The sequence below is a fragment of the Pundamilia nyererei genome, unplaced genomic scaffold (genome assembly GCF_000239375.1).
Source record: "Pundamilia nyererei isolate P.nyererei 1_Seehausen unplaced genomic scaffold, PunNye1.0 scaffold00077, whole genome shotgun sequence".
NCBI lineage: Eukaryota > Metazoa > Chordata > Actinopteri > Cichliformes > Cichlidae > Pundamilia > Pundamilia nyererei.
The window spans coordinates 1,549,840-1,570,449 of NW_005187478.1; the positions used below are offsets into that span (position 1 = coordinate 1,549,840).

The following is a 20,610-nucleotide window of genomic DNA, read 5'->3' on the forward strand; positions in this document are numbered from 1 at the left end:
CCCACTACCACACATTTGGACTGATTTGTGACCACTGTTTGGGAGGGATGGTTATATTGTGTATCTGGAATGAATTTTAGGTCTCTACGTCCATCCCATGGGGAATGGGAGCAGTAACAAAGGTGTTGCGTTTATATTTTTGTTGAGTGTATGATAAAGGAAATTAACAATTGTTTAAAATCCTACAAGAAATCAGCTGGGTTAGAAATGCCAAATGTCAAGAATTTTACTTCACAGTCTTCTCAATGAAATCGCAAGTGCTAAAAATGTATTTTTACTTGAAGCCTTAAAAATAGCCTAAAATAAAATATGACTCTTTTAGAGTCTGCTTGTTCAAAAATAAGAGCATTCTAAAAAAAAAAATCCCAAATGCTTTACCATGTGCTTCCTTTTCTTTCCAGGATTACAAGATGTCCTGCCAGAGTTTCTGCGTGGGCGTTTTGTGGAGGCAGCCCTCAGCTACGTGGCATGCAACTCGGAGGGCGAGTTGCTCTGTCGCAACAATGACTGCTGGTGCCGGTGCTCTCCTCGCTTCCCAGAATGCAACTGTCCTTTTGCTGACATCAAGGTCATGGAGGAGAACCTGGAAAAGAGCAAAGAGGCGTGGAACAACTTCAACCAAGAGTTCATGGAATCAGGTATGGGTTCATGTTTCTAAGCAAGCTGTTGAGCTGCAGTTGAGCTATAAAGAGGTTGCGCTGAAGAATGCTTTGGTTTCGTTTCTGAACTGCTTTGGAAGAAAAATGCTTCACTTAACATCTGAATGCGTATAAAAGGTTTGTATGGCGATTCAAAAGCCTGCTGATAACTAATGCAAGATGTATTTTGGCGGTAAGTCTGCGGTGTGGTGTTTTGAGTTTGATTCTCAGATGCTATATGTCTTGTCACTGTTGTCGTTGTGATGAAACCTGTAACACTTATGGGAACAACTTTAACATCCTTCGAAAAATATGTTCCACTTGACTTGGATCTTTGAGGTTCAGGTTTTTTTTTCTTCCAGCAGATATGTATGTAACACATTCAACACACAGCTAGTGTGAGCCACTTACAGTCCAGAAGACAATTATCCTTCTATGCATTTAGTAAATCTAAAATAATATTTGAATATTTATAGACCACACCAGTCTGCTTTAGCACACAGTGTTGGAACCACAATCTTACACTGTCCAAAAAAACTAAAACATATTTTTTGTTCATATTTCAGCATAATTAGCATTACACTTGAGAATCAAAAAGACTCACAGTATGTCTATTTAATGCTTGCTTGGAGCTGCAATGAAATAGTTGGATAACCAGCAAGAGTGCAGTGCACTCAGCACTAGCAGCAATTTAATTTCAGAAAGAAGCTTGAAGAAATGTTGTTCAACAAATGAGTTGATACTGAATTGTTCTGCTCTTTAAACCTCTTAGATACAAAACAAATATTCAATGAATTACAAATCCTTAGAGTATTTGTGGTTTTTATGCAGATTCGCTTTCTTTAGTTTTGACATGACTTAGCAACATTTTCCACACAGCTATAATAACACTGAAAATCTTATTTGCTGGCCTTGCATTGAGGTAGGCTGTACAGAAAGGATGAGCTGTGGACAGCTGGACAGGGAGCGTGTTGCACAAGTTTGTTCGGTTCCAGTACCAGATGTAGATGCAGCAGGTGGGGTGGTGATGATTTATTCCTCCAAGCTGGAAGCAGTTTATGCTCAGTAACACTCTGGTTATACAGTGTGTACCTGTGAAGTGTTGCTATGATTATGTTCATAATTAGTCAGTTTGCAAGTTTCTGACAGACCAAAACAATAAGTTGGTACTCGGTTCACAGCTCAGTTAATGCAAACTTCATTAACAGCCTGATATACTCACTAAACACTTAAGTATGTACTTCTTGTTAGTAAGAGTTTGGATCCCCTGTATCTTCTGAATCGCCTTAATTCTTTGTTGTATAGATTCAACAAGGGGGATTTTGGTCAGTTTGGTTCATTGGTCTGAGATCTGGTGACTGTGTGGTCATTTGAGTGGAGCGAACTGACTGAAGTGGCACCATCTGCTCCAAGGTTTAACATGTTGTATGCTCAGAGATGCTCTTCTGATAAGCAGAGATGTTGTTTTCTGGCAACCACTTGATTGTAGAAAGCGGTCATTTGAATGTTTGCCTTTATTTCAGATCAAAGCAGTCTGGCCACTCTACTCTGACCTCTGACATTATCTATCTAAACCTTAAAGTGACTTTGTAGTTTTACTTTTCAGTGACCAAGAATTAGTACCTAACATCATTAGACGAGTGATTTTAATACTGTGGCTGGTCAGGATATAGTAGGAAAGAATGAAAAGTATGTATACAAGTAATGATACTTTTATTGCAAATACAGCAAAGTATAATTAAAAGTAGGCTGTTCTGTGTAACATCTAGAAAACCGCTGTTCTTTGTAAATAATTTAAAAAGTTAGAAAACATTGCTACATTTTTTAATTATTTCAATTTAGATAGTATTGTGTTAGTAATAATTTTAGCAAGCTAAAGTTAACTAGATTTACATTTATTTGCAGCATTAATTGATCCAAGTAGATCAGCAGAATGCAGGCAGAGACATCATTAAAGTTTGAATGCGCTAGCTTACATTATCCACTCAAATCAGTATTTTGCTAGCAGCAATGCAAGCTAAGGCAAGCAGCATTAGCTTACACTAATGCTAATGCTGTAATGTGGATCCTCAAAGACAGAGCAATGTTCCCGAGCCTTAAATCTAAAGCCAGTGCAGAAGTACCTTAAATTTCAAATTGGTGGCAATGACCAGCGGCGGCGGGGACACTCCTCTGTATACTTAAAGAAGGTGTATTTAAGTTTTTGAGCAATTTTTGATTTATGGCCTCAGTAATCACTTTCCTAATGGGTTTATGGTTGCAGTTTGCTCATACCGTATTTTAACTTTTGATTGCATGAGGATACTTTGGAACCACAGACTATAAGCACTGTCATTACTGAGGTTTACACGATTTATATAGAAAATATGCATCTGGGCACAGGTGAGGAAAGTATGTAGTTATTAAAAAAGTTAAATGTTGTCTCAATCTATGTGCAAATGATAGGCACACAATACATTTGATGTTACTTTGTAGAATTTAGTATTTAAGCCGGTGCTGTATAAACATAATGTAGTACAATCATAGTCCAGATTAAAAATTTGATTTACTGCCAATAAAAGTTTTTGAAACTTGAAAATTTTCAAAAACAACAAACAAAAAATAAAAACACAGAAGCTACAGAATACATGAAAAGCTTGTTCGTCACTGCCAAAATTTCTGGCCATAACCATGGTTTCTGACCAATTTACAGGAAAGTGAAGGTTATACTTGAGCATGCTGAGAAACAATGAGAGAGCCTCAATCAGGTTAACAATCTCACTCTTGTTGTTTTCCAGCAAGCCGACCTATTCGTCATAGAAAGCAAGACACAGGTGTGTCATATAATGATGGCAATGATGCAGAATAACTCGGACATCATTTCCTAAACTGGATAAAGCATTGTTTTTTTTCTCCTTTGCTACATCTCAACACATCACCAGCTCACTTCTTAATGACTTGGAATATGTAGGCAGAATTTAATTGGAGACGGGTTTCTGGCAGTTTTTTTGTGAGCATCTTGAGTTTCCTCACAGAGATTAGCAGATTGTGTGTGTGTGTGCTGACATATAGGTTGAAATTGCTCTTTAAGTGACATTATGTTGCTAAACAGCATTTTTGTGCATTCACTTAGGCTCATTTTGACAGCACCTGACTTTGCAAGGTTTCTTTTACTTCCTTTTGCTGCGTGTTAAGTCTTTATAAAGAGGCGCTGACAAGGAGCACAGACAGGAGGAGGATGTGTAATTGCATGGCTTTTCTTGTTCTGCTGACTTTATGGGTTTTGTCAGGAGCTTAACTTTGTGTTGTTTGTCATAGAATATGAGGCCTTTAGTACATCTGCAGCCCTGTGTGTTTGAGTAATGAGCTAAGAAAATATCCGGAAAGGCTCCCCAGTTTGTAACACACCAACAAAGGGCAGACCAAAGCACAGGCAGGCATAGATTGCTCAGCCACAGGCATGACTGCATTCAGGGGATCATCAAAGTTTTATCTAATTTTAGGGAACACTCACAATCCAATTTCACGTTCACACACTACCAGTCACCTAGCATGAGGCGAGTTGAGATGAAAAATGAATGCAGAAAAAAGAGAGGAGGCTAATCTACATGACAAATATTGTTTGACTTTCAGAGCTTTAAGAGCAGGTGTTAGTATTCATTGTCTCTCCCTCTTTCTCTCTTGCTAGTTTTTCAGCAACTTTTCACTCGAACACGAACACACACACACACACACACACACACACACACACACACACACACACACACACACACACAAAGTGGATTCTAGCTTCTGGGGTTGTCTAGGAAGTTGGGCTGAATCTCGTCTGCTGGGACAGGCTGATAAATTTATTGTGGCGAGAGGAAAACAACTGGGAGGTTGGTGTGTGTGACAGATTGCTCATGTGTGTGTCAGAGAGACAGAAGGAGGACATAGAAGAGACTACATCACTTTATGTGCCAAACAAAAGAGGAGAATAATACCCTCGAACCTCAGCCAATTGCAATTTGAAAACCAAAGTCCCAAAGCTAGGTTGATAGCTAGCTACAATCACACACATACACACACACACACACATACATCACAAGAGCTCTCTGCTCTAAGGCTCTTCTCTCTCTCTGATAGATCTTATGCAAGGTTTTGGGAGGCAAGATGTCCCAGGAAGGTGTGAATAAGTTGGAACATCACACCTTTGGTTTCGTGAAATTGGAAAACACTACCAGCTTTAAGGCTTAGCACCAGATCCTCTAATACCTTGACTTCATGGTGTGTTTATGAAATTGAAGTGACATATTTGTAATACAGTGCTGTAATTTATGTGTCCTCTGTCACAGGCTTAAAAGTTGGTACAGAGTAGTTTTGCCTTGATACAATACTGCTTAGTTTTATTTTCTTAGTGTCTGATTGGCCATCTTTTGTGACAGCACATACACTAATAAACAAACATATATAATCATATTTCCACAAACAGTGACCAGAGGCTTTATTTTCCCCAGCCACATAAGATAAAGGCCTTATAAGCCTCTACTTAAAGCTAAAATGTAATTAGTGGTAGGATTTTAATTTCTCCCTGTTTAATCAGTGTAACTGATCATATGTTGGTCCAGGGTTTTTCTTTGATCTACTCTAATTTGCCCTCTTAAACTCGGGACATTATAGTTTCAAATGTAAAGCCCTCCAGTAGTTTAGTGAGGCATCTCCAGACTGGTACACTCAGATGGGAGTAATGATGACAAAGAAAAATAAATCAGAATGAAGGAACGAGATGCCACCACTGTGCCAGTGTGAACACAGCACAGCATGATTACATTGCTGAAATGATTTAATTAGAAGCTGTTTAAGGCATCTTAGCTGGTAACCCTGACCCTAATGAAAACGTTTTGGGTGTGTTTAAGTTAAAATGATTGCTTTCATTGGTCCCTGGTTGCCAAGATTTCTGACAACAACTTAATAAAAACAATAATTCTACATTCTGATTGCCTTGGGTTGGGGCTTCATTTGCATATTGCAGGGTTAGATTTGGGGTTGTCAGCAGTGATGACAGTAATGAGAGGGTAAAGGAAAGAAAGTTGAATTCTTAAAATTATGCTTCAGATTCTTAACATAGTCTGTGATCTCCAAAATTGTTCAGTAAATAACACCGTAGTTAACAGAAGATCGATATTTTATTATGATATTTGGTGGCCTGTCTCTCTTTTGGAACATTCTGCCCTTCCACAGAATATTGAAGAATATTGCAGCAGCAGGATGGCAACACAAAACAAAGCAAGCACTGATGACAACAGACATGACACTGATACAAAGTCAGATACAAAATTTGATGCCATCAGCCGATCTAATGTGGTGGCATTTCAGTTTGACTCATGGCCTTGTGATTTGATCAGAAAAGGGAAAGAAACTGTATGTTTGTTGTTTTTTATAAATCCCCCAAACCCAAAAGTCAACACTAAGTTTGTGTCATTGTGCCCAACGTTCAGAACTCTTCTGCTGAGGGAAACCAAAGAGTCACAGATAAAAAGTAGCAACTGATTCCCTGTTTTATATTTCTGGGCAATTTATGTGGGAATGATTCCAAGCAAACTACAATGTATACGTAATATAAGTACAGGGCTGGTCACATTAAGTTAAAATGAAACAAAATGAATCATTCATGTATCCAAGCAGTTTTGAATAGCCTGATACTCCTCCCAGCATTGTTATAAGCAATCAGAAACCCCCAGTGATCCATGACTTTAGAAGATAATTAACTGAACTGAGCCAACACAGGTGACACAACACTACAGTGACACATGGACTGAAGTGCCAGCCTTAAGAGCCAATTTTATAATGAAATTCTGATAGGGTTTAGAATTAGCATATCATAAGAATGTTCCACTCAACAAACAACCCATTAAGCTGGATATTTACAGCTGATGTGAGGAATGTGAGTTCTTGGCCCACCATATATGTTGCAGGGAGTTAGGAAACGAATGAGGTCACTCATACATGAAACGTAAGATGGAGCTTCTTGGTAATTAAGATTCAATTCCCTGCTCCAGGGGTGGATAGTAGGTAGTGTAAACTCCCTACTGAGAGAAAGTCAGAGTTTTAAAAAAAAAGGAAAAAGTTCAAGTAAGTGTTTCATTTTCTGCTGTGTTCAGTTCAGGTGAGAGACTGACACATGACATGCGAATTATTAACCAAAATAATGTTCAGGTGAATGGCCCCATACTTTAAATACTTTACAATCATTCTATTTTAAAAAAGGAAAACCATTAAATTCAAAGTCCAGTTCTTTTGATTCTGCTAAGCATACACCAACTACAACATTTCGGCAACACAAGAATTTCCAACTGCATATGGAGGTGAAGGCAACTCATTCCTGCACATTGTGCTCGCACTCTAAACATTGACTTTTTCACCTGTTAGTCTGACATTGCACTCCAAATGACTTCCTCACAAGAGACAAACACTGAGAGCAATTTAGAGGTAAAAGCAGTCTTCAAAGCCTAATAAAATGTGCAGAATATCTGTTCTCATGTGCTGAGTGGCTCAGGAGGTAGAGCAGGTCATTAATCAGAAGGTTGGTGGTTTGATTCCTGGCGACTTCAGTCTATGTGCTAAGGACACATTAGCGCTGAGTATCTTTCTCTTTCCTTGAGAAAGAACGCATCATTAATTCTGAATGTGTTCATGTGAGTGTGAATGCTAACGAGAAAGCACTTAGAATGTGGCCCGCATAGCTTTGTGGGAATGAGACAGTTTGTATAAAGCGATTTGAGAGCTTAAGTAGAAACGCATCATATAAGAACCACTCCAAGAACCACTCCATTTACTAATTAAAATGAGGCATATAGTATATGGACAAAATGGATATCTACACATTGAAGAGACTGTATGCCATGAATCTCCTGCACATAGCTTTGAAGCTGAAGTTAATGTTGGAGTAGCTGGCAACTTTCATGCACAATGCAGCTCAACACACAGTGACTTGTGTGGGCACTTTGCTCCCGAGTTGATGTGGTTCCTAAACACTTCCACTTAACACCACTTACAGTTTATCATGGAACATCTAGGAGAGAAGTAATTTCCTAAAGTGACCTGACCTGCAGTGGTGGCATCCTGTTACAATACCACAACTGAATTGCATGAGTTCTTTACAATGTGTACAACATGATCTGGCTGACGACAACAACAAAAGTGACAAAGCACCTAAAAGCTCTTATATAAAAAACAACTAAATACCAGGTTTGGGAGCAGTTTGACTCATGGCCTTGTGATTTGATCAGAAAAGGGAAAGAAACTGTATGTTTGTTGTTTTTTATAAATCCCCCAAACCCAAAAGTCAACACTAAGTTTGTGTCATTGTGCCCAACGTTCAGAACTCTTCTGCTGAGGGAAACCAAAGAGTCACAGATAAAAAGTAGCAACTGATTCCCTGTTTTATATTTCTGGGCAATTTATGTGGGAATGATTCCAAGCAAACTACAATGTATACGTAATATAAGTACAGGGCTGGTCACATTAAGTTAAAATGAAACAAAATGAATCATTCATGTATCCAAGCAGTTTTGAATAGCCTGATACTCCTCCCAGCATTGTTATAAGCAATCAGAAACCCCCCAGTGATCCATGACTTTAGAAGATAATTAACTGAACTGAGCCAACACAGGTGACACAACACTACAGTGACACATGGACTGAAGTGCCAGCCTTAAGAGCCAATTTTGTAATGAAATTCTGATAGGGTTTAGAATTAGCATATCATAAGAATGTTCCACTCAACAAACAACCCATTAAGCTGGATATTTACAGCTGATGTGAGGAATGTGAGTTCTTGGCCCACCATATATGTTGCAGGGAGTTAGGAAACGAATGAGGTCACTCATACATGAAACGTAAGATGGAGCTTCTTGGTAATTAAGATTCAATTCCCTGCTCCAGGGGTGGATAGTAGGTAGTGTAAACTCCCTACTGAGAGAAAGTCAGAGTTTTAAAATTAGCTACATCTCAGTATGACATCATTTGAAATGTTAAGCAGACATAAGAGACAGCAAAGAGTGTTACCGCTGTGCTGGTACAGAAATTTCTTTTGTAGGGGCGGCATTGGAAATGTATTTAATAATGGTTAAAGTTTTAGGATGAGGGTTACGTTTTTCATCAGAAACAAAGAAAATACAAACTGATGGTCATTGTGGTGCAGTAGTATGGATGAACAGTGGACACAAACAAACACCAACATGAAAGAAAGACAAGAAACCAAAACAAAGCTTCAGCATGAGAGTCACTGACAAGACTCCATTTACAGCACAAGATGAGTAATTTATATGTTTCTTAGTGGCTGGTAAACCATTTGCTACACTTGATTCAGCATTGAAACAATATGCAGAGACAAGTTTCAATATATGGCTGGAAGAAGACAACAAAACAGACTAAACTGCAACCAAGAGTGTTTCAGACAACATTCAGCAGAGTTCAGTAGGGAGGGGTCATTGTTAGGAACTGAACACCGCACAGCAGAATGGAATCCCAGCGGTGATAGGAATTAGGCCAGGATCCTGTGGAGTCTAGGAGAGGTGGAGATTGGAGGAGCTTGACAGCATGGGAAAGTGGAAGGGATATAAAAGTTAGATTAGCCACCTAACATCTGGGAAGCAGACAGATGTGTGACTACTGATCTTTCTTATTGAACTTTGGCATAAGCTTCATTTTAGTCATTAACACGCTACACTGTTTGAATGAATTTCCTACCAAAAATCAAGATTGAAATCGTACTTGGTTTAATAGTGACACATTTTGACTCATTATTGAAAATTGGAGTCAGGAACACTGTAAGCCCAGAATATGTAGCAAAGATGTAAAAGCTTAGCTTAAAGGCATCCACATAAAATGGTGTACAAGAGAATGACAAGGACCGTGTCTCTTTCGATAAGAGGAAATACAGCACTGCAGCCCATTGAAAAGACAAGAGCCTCAGCAAACACAGGAGAGGCTTCAGCAGCTAACAGAGACTCTATACGTCATCACTTAACCAGCATTATGAGTCTTATCAAGTAGTAGCACATTGCTTTTTATTTTATTTACTCATTTTAATTTTAATTGTACTGTTTGATGTTGCCGTGGACAATTCATGAAACAAAGGTGCTGTACTGATGTTGGTGTGTACTTGTCTGCAGGTTGTCTATATTTCTTGTGGAATATGATGAAGGCTTATCAGATTAAACTGTGATGGCAGATGTTACATAAAAGCTGCTACCATTATAGTTTATATCTTATTTATATTTACTCCTCAGTAACAGGCTCATTGCCGAACTTCAAACCTCTTTCCATATTGCAGTATGCTTTTCTTTCTCCAAGCAGTACAACCTCTGAGAGCTGTTGGCATGGCTGCAGACTCTTATCCTGTCTTTGTTTAGCATAAGTGGTGCGTATAAGCTGCATGTAGCATGTTTCTTTGAATTAGTTGACTAATAATGAAGCACTCCATCGAGAATAGGAAGAAGAAAGATAGAAAACCTTTTATACACAGGTTACCATTGTGAGGACATACTGTACCTTCTGCATCAAAACACCAGTCACAATGTTAATTGGATATGCTGAGCGAAGTTGGTAGTAACCATTAAGTAGGCTAGAAATACTGAGGGGAAAAGTATGACACTGACTAGATAGTTCTTTACCAAAGAAAAGGTTTGTTTCTTTTTAGTATGTTTGAGTCATACACAGACATCAAACACAGTCTGGCTGTCCACGTGGCAGGATGCAGGTACACTGCAGAGTGAGGCTTCGCTAAAAGGAAACCTTCTCTGCTTAAGCATACATAAGCAGAGAAACAGTGTGTGTGATTCAAAGCTCATCAACAAGGGACACCTTTAACTTCTGGCAGAAGCACAACAGCATCTACTTGGAGTCATTAACTCGTTTAAATGCTCTGCATGGTAACACAGAGTAGCAGCAAAGGAATATGAAGTCATTTTCAGAGAACAGATGCTTCCTGTGGTGCAAACACTATTTCTCTTCAAGGCTAGATTCCAAATGGAGTCTAGCTTTAAATGTGGTCAAATAGAACAACAGCGCACTCACAAATACCAGTTTACTGCAGTTCTTTCATTCACTGGCTGATGGAGTTCACAAAAAAGCGAAGCTAGAGCAGGGTTGATGGGTGGGTCAGCAAAATGTGTAATTTTGAAAATTTTACTTGAAAATGGGTATAATGGATGAAAACTAAACCGCAGTTTTCAACATTTTACTCAGTGGTTATCAGAATTTAGAAGCAATTGCAGATCTAAATATCCCTGTATTTTATGAGCTTGTAGTGAGAACTGCAGTGGTTTTTGCATTTGCTCAGTAATTTGCCATCAAACCTTGCAGGAAATTGAAAGCAGCACGGAAAACTGTCAGGCAACACAGAGAACTGATGTGGACTTTAAAAAACATATATTTGGTAGTTCACCCACTAGCACCTTGCACATTGGAGGTTTTCATATGTGAATAAAAGCGCTGTGAGCTCTACACATACAAAATAGGATAGGAGGATGTTAGTGAAGTTCATGTAAAAGTTCATGTAAAAGATTCTAGTGTCAAGTGACTTTTTTTGGATTTTACACAAAGGATCTTAAATTTATTCCATTTCTGGGTCATTATGAGATCAGCAACAGTGGCAAAAGTTTCAGGCATTCTTCTTTTTTACCCAAGTAAAAAGTGAAAAACTACAGGCTTACTCAAAGTCAGAAAGAATATTTTTACCAGCTATTACTGTGCAACACTAGCTGATCTTTATGCCATATTAACAAAATATTAGTACATGGGAATTATTTTGACTTTGCTTCCTAACTGAAACAGAAAAAATCAACAGTTAAAGTGAGATTTGGCAGGTGGGGCACCCCAAGATTGGCTATAGTGGGTCAGTGTGGTTAAAAAAATCACAACTCACAGCTGATCAGCTGACCTGCGCTGCTGCTGCCTTGAGCTGTACTGCTCTTTATGGATTTACACAACTGAATTCAACAAGATGTAACCCAATATCTCACAACCCATCTTGGCTAATTTTCCCTACACTCGAGTGTACTGTTTATATTGTCTTTACAACACAGAATGCCACCCATCAACCTTGAAGTAACATGAAGTTAGTAGAAGTCAGTTTGTTTTGAATGATGTTTCACAATATGAAAAAAACACGACTTCACTAACACAATACACAATGTTGGATATGAAAACGAGACCATTATACATCAGCTTTAAATTTACAGTTGGTCAAATGTCAGTCTGCACCTTTAAATATATGGCCTGGTAAATGGCCTGTATTTGTATAGCGCTTTTCTAGTCCCCAAGGACCCCAAAGCGCTTTACACAACCTGTCATCCACCCATTCACACACTGGTGATGGCAGCTACAATGTAGCCACAGCCACCCTGGGGAGGCTGCCGGACACTGGCGCCACCGGGCCCTCTGACCACCACCAGTAGGCAAACATGGGGTTAGTATCTTGCCCAAGGACACAACGACCGAGACTGTCCAAGCCGGGGCTCGAACCGGCAACCTTCCGATTACAAGGCGAACTCCCAACTCTTGAGCCACGATCGCCCCATATATATAGCCTCTCCTCTTCATCTGCTCCCTCATTTTAGGCTCAAATCAGTTTGATATTTGTCTGAAGGCGCAAGTTAAAATGTGTTAAACCTAAAGTAACGTGCCCGTTTTGAAAATTTAAGGATTAGAAAGTTGTCAGAAAAAATAAATACCCGTTTAATATAGAGATACCTGAAAATACTACTTAAGTACACTAAAGAAGTGTTTGTGCTTTGTTGCTTCTCACCTCTGGAAATCAGTAAAATGTACTTTAACTGGCCTGAAAATGTATCTAAAAACCACTAAACTTAGCATCTTTCCCCTTTGCTGTAGTGCAAGTAAGCAAGCCCTATTTAATCATCATCGTCTTGTTACAACAGGCAGACATTTATTACTGATTAATCTATAAATCCTGATTATGAAAGTGTATCTCTTTTTTTCTGTCTGTACACTTGTAATCCTCCTTTCAACTTCTTCGTTCTGCTTCATATCGCTCCTCTTGTAATTTTGTAGCGCAGGACAGATTGCCTAATTGTCTCTCTTCCTCCATCATGTTAATGAAAAAGATTCCCTGCAAGCTAACAGGAATCTGTCTGATCATTTGTACCACCTACAAATAATCCTGGCATGGATTCCACTCAGTGCTATCAGGACCCCACTGCTTTGAATCTCTGCCCATTTCCACCTTTATTGCTGTCATAAAGCATGCTGTGTCGAGGTGTAGATGTAGGTGATTTGTTAAAGCAAAAAAACAAGTAGGGTTCTTTTTTTCTTTTGTAGATGGATAGAAGGATGTAATCTGAAGATTTGGCAGCATTTACCCTCCTAATTTAATCTTCCTCATTTATTTCACAGGAGGAAATGTTTGGCAGAGGTAGTCTTTGCCTGTGCTACTAGTACTTTTTTCTTTTGTTTGTTTCTCTATTTCCCTCTACCTGTGCATCTCTGCATCTTCCTTGTGTACTGCAGGAATATCTATCTATCTATACACTACTGGTCAAAAGCTTTAGAATACCTCAATTGCTCCAGTTTTTTTTTATTGAAAATTATGCAGTTTAATGTCTCATTGCACTCTGAAATGATAATAGAAATAAAATATTTTTCAGAAAGTTCCTTCCATTTCTGTTGCAGAAGTTCCCATAAATGTGTGGCACTTGTAGCTTGCTTCTCTTTCACTCTTCTGTCCAGTTCATCCAGCTGGATGGGGTTTAAGTCTGGAAACCATCTTGGGGTTTTTTCCTGAGGTACTTCTCGCATAGCTTGGACTTATGTTCTGAGTCATTATCTTGCTGTAGGATGAACCCCTGACCAACTAGGCACATACCAGAGGTTATTCCATGGTGCTGCAGAATGCTGTGGTAGCTGTTTTGGATCAAGGTGCCTCACTCTGTACAAGTCACCGACACCTGGACCATCACACTTCCTCTTCCATGTTTCACACTTGATGCCAGACACCGTGGAACCATCCTTTCGCCTACTCGAGATCCTGCGTGATGAACTGAAGATTTCAAATTTTGATTCATCAGTCCATAATACCTTCTCCTAGTTTTCAGTAGTCCAATAGCAGTGTTTCATGGCCCAGGCAAGCCTCTTTGTCTTTTTGTGATGCCTTAGCAAGGGCTTTCTTGCTGCGACTCGAGCTCGAAGTCTTCTCTTGACTGTTAAAAACTAAGACTTGCTACACGTTGGGTGAGTGCCGAATGTTTGCTTATGTGTATATGGGGGTGGGAATGCACGTTTGTGTCTGCGTTCGCATGTTCGTCTGTGTCTATATGTCAGGTTGGGTCTCAGACTCCACCTCTCTGGGAACACCTCAGGCTCTCCAAGGTATGAAGGCCTATCTCCCCTCACCACACTCCCTGCTGGTGGCTGATGCCCTCAGAATTTGGTGCGCTGGTGGTTCTTGGTGTCAGGGGCTGGGAGCTCATGTATGTACCGGCTCACTCCTGGTGGCCGCTTGGCGGGGCCTGGTGCCTGTGGCCCAGCTGGGCCCCTTCTCGGGGGTGGGGCGCCCTCAGGCCCCTGGGCCTGGGGCTCGGTCCTCTCTGGCACAGCTGGCTGCTGGCAGAGCCCGCGGGCACGTCACTGCAACCCCCTCCGGCCTCTGCTCCATGGCTGCTGGGTGACTGCTCACCTGAGGCTTTCCTCAGCTCTTCCCAGGAGGGTGGCATGGTCCCCCCCCCCCTTTGGTGGTCCTCCTTGGGTCCTTGTACTCTGGGGCCTCTGGATGTCTGGGGCCTGGATCTCCTCCATACCTGCTTCATGCCCTGGGGGACGGGGCTATGGCTCCCCACGCTCCCTAGCACAGTGTTTCCCAAACTTTTTTTGCTGGGCCCCCCTTTGTTTTACAAGAAAAATGTTCGCGCGTGCGTGTGCACGCCCATATTTTGCTCCATTGCGGTTTATTTCACACCTCAAACATTTAGCAAACAATTAAGCAAATACAAGAAATCTGCAATAAATTACAGGTAGTAAGAAAATAAACTACTAACTTTTTCACGCTACATTCGCACCTACACGGGTATTTTTGAAAACGCAGCTGTTTCGTCCACACATAAACGGCGTTTCGAATCACAGAAAACTGAGATTTTCTAAAACTCCTTTTTTGCGTTTACGTGTGGACGAGGAATACAGAGTTTGTCACGCAACGTCAAAGGTATGTGCCTTTTTTCACGTCACGCTGTGCGCCACGTTATTGTTTACATGAGATGAATAGCACAATGGCAGATTGAGACAAAATACTGTTAATCTGACTGTCTGCAGGTTTTACATGCTTACATACACACACAGTTACTGTCCCTCTATTTAGAAAGGCAGAGGCGTCACGGTGTGATAATTTTACGTGTCGTTGTTTTTTTCCCTGTGTAATATGTTCAACATTGCTGTCAATACATTTTTCAAAAAATGCCTCTCTGTGCAAAATGGGTTTAAAAACATAAACAACTGTGAGATACTGTTTGTCCGGGATTTGAACCGGGGGACAAATCGTGGCAGGATCAGCCTGATGTTATTTGTATCCCACTGTAACTTTACTGTATAAAGAGCAAACATCTCCAAAATGTCAGGAGTAGTTAGTCATTACAAGAAGTGTTTGTGAACTAAAAATCACGAATGTGGGATACTATTTGTCTGTGATTTAAACAGCCCAGCGCTGCTCCCGACGAAGGGAAAACCAATTCTACAAGGAGACCTACCTCGGCACTTGTGCAGGTGAAACCAAAGGGAAGATTTGCTTCACCATATTTTCTAGTCTTTGGCTTAGAATGAAGTTGGTTTGTAAACATATTCAGAGATTCTTCATCTCCTGCTTTGCGTTTCTGTAGGCGCCCCGTGCTGGCAGTGTTCAAGCGTTTTGTTTTTTTCCCCCCCTTTTCATCCCATGCCCCCCCTGCCATGGCTCTGAGCCCCACACTTTGGGAAGGTCTGCCCTAGCAGATTGTTACATGGAGAAACCTTTTGAATACAAGTGCGCTGTTCCACACAGGTGTGCACAGACACAAACTACCTTTCTTGGCTGCTACCTCAAAGCACATTGTGCGCTGTCGTCTTGCTTTTTTTTTCTCTTCCCCCCTTTCTCACCATCTCTTCTCCCCTCTATTTTATCTTTCTCTCCCTCTCTTTCTTTCATTCTTTCTTTCTCCCTGTCTTATCCCCCAGTCATGTCTGTCCCGTCTGTAACGACTGAAAAAAACAAACAAACAAAAAAACAACAACTAAGACTTGCTTGCTACGAAAACTGTGCTTTCAGCTGCTGTCCTGTGAGCCGCCTAAAACGCAAGCTGTTAACTCTCAGAAACTTGTCCTCTGATTCAGTTGTGGCTTCGGGTCGCTTCCTGTCAGAGTTTTCCCACTTTCAGAGTGCCTTTCGATGGTGAAGGAAACTGTACTCACTGACACCTTGACTTTCTTTGCAAATTCTCTGTAGGAAAGACCTAAGTCTTTAAGCGTTATGATGATCTGTCTCTCTTCCATTGTTAATTTATTTTTTCTCGCCATTTTTGTAGCAACTCACTACTTTCTGCAGTATAATACCGTTCATCTGATGCTCACGAGGGCATAGTAGCACAGTGTGTTCCTGCTATTATGCAGACAGAGGGGGTTTTAAGAAATCCAGAAAGGTGGAACACCTGTAGGAATTAGTAGCACCAGCTTTCAAGGCTTGATCAACCTCCACTGCTACAGAACAGCCCATTGTATGGTCCCTGAAAAGGGCCTTTTTGCATAATTCTGAAACGTACATTATTTTTCTTTCTTTTTTTTAACCTCTGGCAGTTCACCACTTACCTTTGTACCATTTCAAGCTATTCAATGAAGTTGAAGGACTGGAACTGCAATAAATAACTGGAAAAATTGGGGTGTTCTAAAACTTTTGATCAGTAGTGTATATATTTTTTCATTGTGCGCTACAGTATATGTTTTGTGAAAGCAAGGAAAAGCAAGCACGGCATTGTTACCATGTTCACATACAACACAAAGCATGAGACCCTTTGCATTAGTGCGTTGTTCAGAAAGGCACCAATATAAAATATGTAGTTTCATAGTTCAGAAATATCCCATTTGAAAAAACTATTAAAAAAATGCACCAATGATCATGTACATATTTATAGACTTTCTGTATCCATTGCTTTCTATTATTACCCAATTGTCTTGGGAAAAACATGGAAAAACATGGAGATGAGAAAAAATAGTTTAACTTTTAGGACCACATGCTTTCATGACTAACTTCTCCTGTCTGTATTAACTTTCCTTTAAAAATGAAACACTTAGTGAGAGTGAGAAAATGCTTGCTTTTTAGTGCCTCAAATTCTCAGAAAGGCTTGCTCCAAAAGGTTCAATATAACCAACAGTCAGGGAAATGCGAGAATTTTCTATTAAAACAGCACAAACTGTTTACCATCAAGAGTCTGATCTGCACAGGACTAGAAGATGAACCTGGAAGTAGCATATATTTTTAAAGCACACAATGTTTACATTTGGGTTTACTATCTGCTCTGAATAAAACTTGTAGTAAATGCAAATCTGGTCATTATAAGCACTGCAAAAGAATAGTTATTGTAATACTTTCGGTGAACCTAAACATGCCACCTAATGGCATTAAAATTGGGGCATCTACACTATATCTTCAGCCAGAAATGAAAAATAGGAAAAAAATAGGACTGTACTGTTGGCCCGAAGTCATTTTAACATTAGAAAATGGTGACAGTGAGAATCAACACACATGTTGTGTTTTCTCCTCACTGAAACGAGCATCTTCATGTGCATTATGAATGAAGCACAATTTCTTGGTTATGAAATAAACATAATTACTAGTGTAGTGCAAGTATTATTTAACAATAATGGACAGAAGAGCACAATGTCAAAGTGTTTCCTTGTTATATACTCCTGATACTACAGGAACGCTGGTCAGTCTGTTCCTGGCCGTTTTTGTATACAGAGACATGACCTGAGTCAGTCGTTTTGACCACTGAATGAACGATCACTGAAAGATTAAATATAGATTGCATACTATGAGTTGTCCAGAGCTAACAGTAAAAGGTCCAAGTTATCCCAAGGCTTTAAATTCTTGACATGTTCGTCCCTTCAGGTTTAACATCAGCAGTAGAGGTCTTAAAAGAGAACAGGCACCTGAAGTACATGTGCATAATTGCTATTTTCAAAGAAAATCCATATGCAATCATTCTCAGACAAATGGTCAACGACAGCCATAGCTGGACTGGCCATCGCTCGGTGGGCAGATGGTGATTTTTCGTTTTTATGGGCCGATGTTTTTTTCTGTAATGGTATCAACAATGAAAGGTGGTGGATTGGCCAGATGCTGGCCGATGTGTAAAAATAACTCAGTTGCTTTGTAGTGGCTATGGCGGAGCTTCCACAGAGGCCAGCAGGTGGATGAGGGAAAGTGGAGGCAGGAGGAGCAGAGACCCGAGGTGGCCGCCGGTCCGAGTGTCAGGTGAACTGAACTTCAGGTAAGAAGTTATGACCTGCAGTCTATCTGGGTCAGATATAAACCAAGTTTAGGTGGAGTTTATTTTCGTTGTGCTGACTTTTCACAGTCAGTTACAATAACTACTGCGTGCTAGCTAGCATGACGGAGTTTCTATACAGCTGGGTGGGTGCTATGATGTTACTGATAGTGAACTTGATTTTATTTATAAGGTTAGTTAGTAGAGTTGCCAACCGTCCCATAAAAAATGGAATCGTCTTCTATTCAGAGAAAATATTACGCGTTTTGTATTGAGCTGAAAAGAAACACAGTTTGTCCCGTACTTCAGCTAGAATGGAAAAAGACACAAAGCTGGAGTTACTCTGTGTGTTTATGCTGCACAGCTGCCTCTTCTTCTCTCATTCTCTCCCCTCCCTCTCCTGTTGCTACTTCAATGAAACTGATCAATGATCAGCTGATTGGCTTTTCTGTTGCAAATCCCATCGTTTGTTTATCGTCCACTTTGCGCCAGAAAGACGAAACCAGCGGAACAACAGCAGCCCGTTTAAGATTGATCAGTTGTTGTTAGAATTTTTTAAATATTTGCTGGAGCAAAAATATATTTGCTATGTTTGCTGGAGCCACAGCTGTAAAAGCTGCTGGTCATGATCTGTTGAGAGGGAAACATGAGGATAAAACCAGGAGATGTCCTTACTGAATCATCACAGCTGAACAGATGATGGAGAAACAGGTTTACCTTTTAGGTGACATGAATGAGTTGAAGGGAAGTTATAAACTGTTTCTGACAAATAACACCAGGATCCTTTTCTAAGTAACTGACAGCTGGTAACTGTGCAGGGGCGGGTCTAGCAAAGTTTTGCCAGGGGGGCAGGTCAGGCATTAACAGGGAGAGGGGGGCACAAAGAAATACTTTTCTTTCTTATTTTCATTTAAAATGTCTCGCTTTTAATAAATAATTATCTGAATCTTACAACCAAAGTTTTTATCTGATGTAAAATGTATAGAAATCATACATATAGCAACAAGACTGTACATCACTGTAACAACAGCATCTGTTTTCATTCAAAGGCTTTATGGCTTTTCCTAGAATACCTGGTGGACCGGTCTCTAAATGCCTGGGCCAATTTTTTGTCCCAGTCCAGCCCTGGTGACAGCAAAATGCTTGCTGAAAGCTGAAAAGATGTTATTCTGACCTTAGGCTAAATAGCTATAGAATATAACATATGGAAGCAAGAAGTGGTGCAATTTTGTCTGGTCTGAGCAGAAACTTGTATATGCAAGTTAGATTCTGATTTGGCAGCTTTTCATTTGGTCCTTGAATACCTAAATGCCAGACAGTAAACATGGACTTTTTGTAACCTAAGTTCATATTTCTAACCAAAGCCTGTAACCTACTCAAAAAGCCTGAGGATAACATAAAATAAGCTCTATTCATCCTCACTTCCAAGCAAGGACCAGGATCGCAGCAGAATTGTTCTTTTTACCTGGCTAAATCACTGGGGTAATGTATGCTAAACACACAACCTGTTTACATAATATGTTCTGAGTTTTTGTTTTCTAAATGAAAGCTCAAGTGGCCAAGTGCATGATGCTTTTGGCTATGACCAAATGGGTCAGAGTGGGGCATATTGGAAAATTTTGTTCAGTTCAGTTTTATTTATGTAGCATGAAATCACAACAACAGACACCTCAAGGCGCTTTATATTGTATGGTAAAAAACCTACAACAGAAGAGGAAAAGAGGGAAAAAGATGATTTGGCGACAGAGGAGAGGAAAAACTCCCTTTTAACAGGAAGAAGCTTCCGGTAAAACCAGGCTCAGAGTTGGGCGGCCATCTGCCCTTACCTGTTGTTAAGAGAGGAGGAAAACAGGACAAAGACAGCAAAGAAGTAGCATTTGCATAACTCTGGCTGTGTGGGTTGTTCCTTACCTGAAACGTGTCAGACATGTTGTTTGCATTCCTTTTTCTGTCTCTAGTACTTAAAGGGTTTATACTTCATTAAAAAAAAAAAACATATTTCTAGTTGGAAAGCTCTCTCACAATGATAATGTCAACCTTGTAAATGAGATTTTAAATCTCAATGGGTTGTTTTTCCTGGTTAAATAAAGTTATTAGTTTTAAGTTCCAACAATTGCTTTGATAGAAACACAGACACACACATGATCAACTCACTCTAATGGATTGGTCACCCGCACCCCACCATGAGGTAATTCAGCTGCTGAGTGGGAAAAGATTAGGTGCCTGCTATTGCCAGGCTAAGTGAGCAGAGACTCATATGAGGGATCACAAAGGACGTGCTATTACCATGTGAAACAAATTCACAAAATCAAAGCTTTTTTCTATGTAAGCCAGAGTGTGTACTGAATGGCAACACGATTTAACATCCCAGGGTTTTTTGTTATTATTGTAAAAGGTCTCATTAACACCGGAAGGTCGCCGGTTCGATCCCCGGGCTCTTTGTCCTGGTTGTTGTGTCCCTGGGCAAGACACTTTACCCTACCGCC

General features: G+C 40.1%; 1 protein-coding gene across 1 annotated transcript in view; it reads left to right on the forward strand.

Moving 5' to 3' along the window:
* brinp2 (bone morphogenetic protein/retinoic acid inducible neural-specific 2) overlaps window positions 1-20,610 on the forward strand; it is a 272,709-nt gene that overhangs the window by 194,441 nt on the left and 57,658 nt on the right. Inside the window, exon 6 of the mRNA XM_013912007.1 lies at window positions 402-638. Within this exon, the coding sequence (XP_013767461.1) occupies window positions 402-638 (237 nt within the window). The remainder of the gene's footprint in view (window positions 1-401; window positions 639-20,610) is intronic.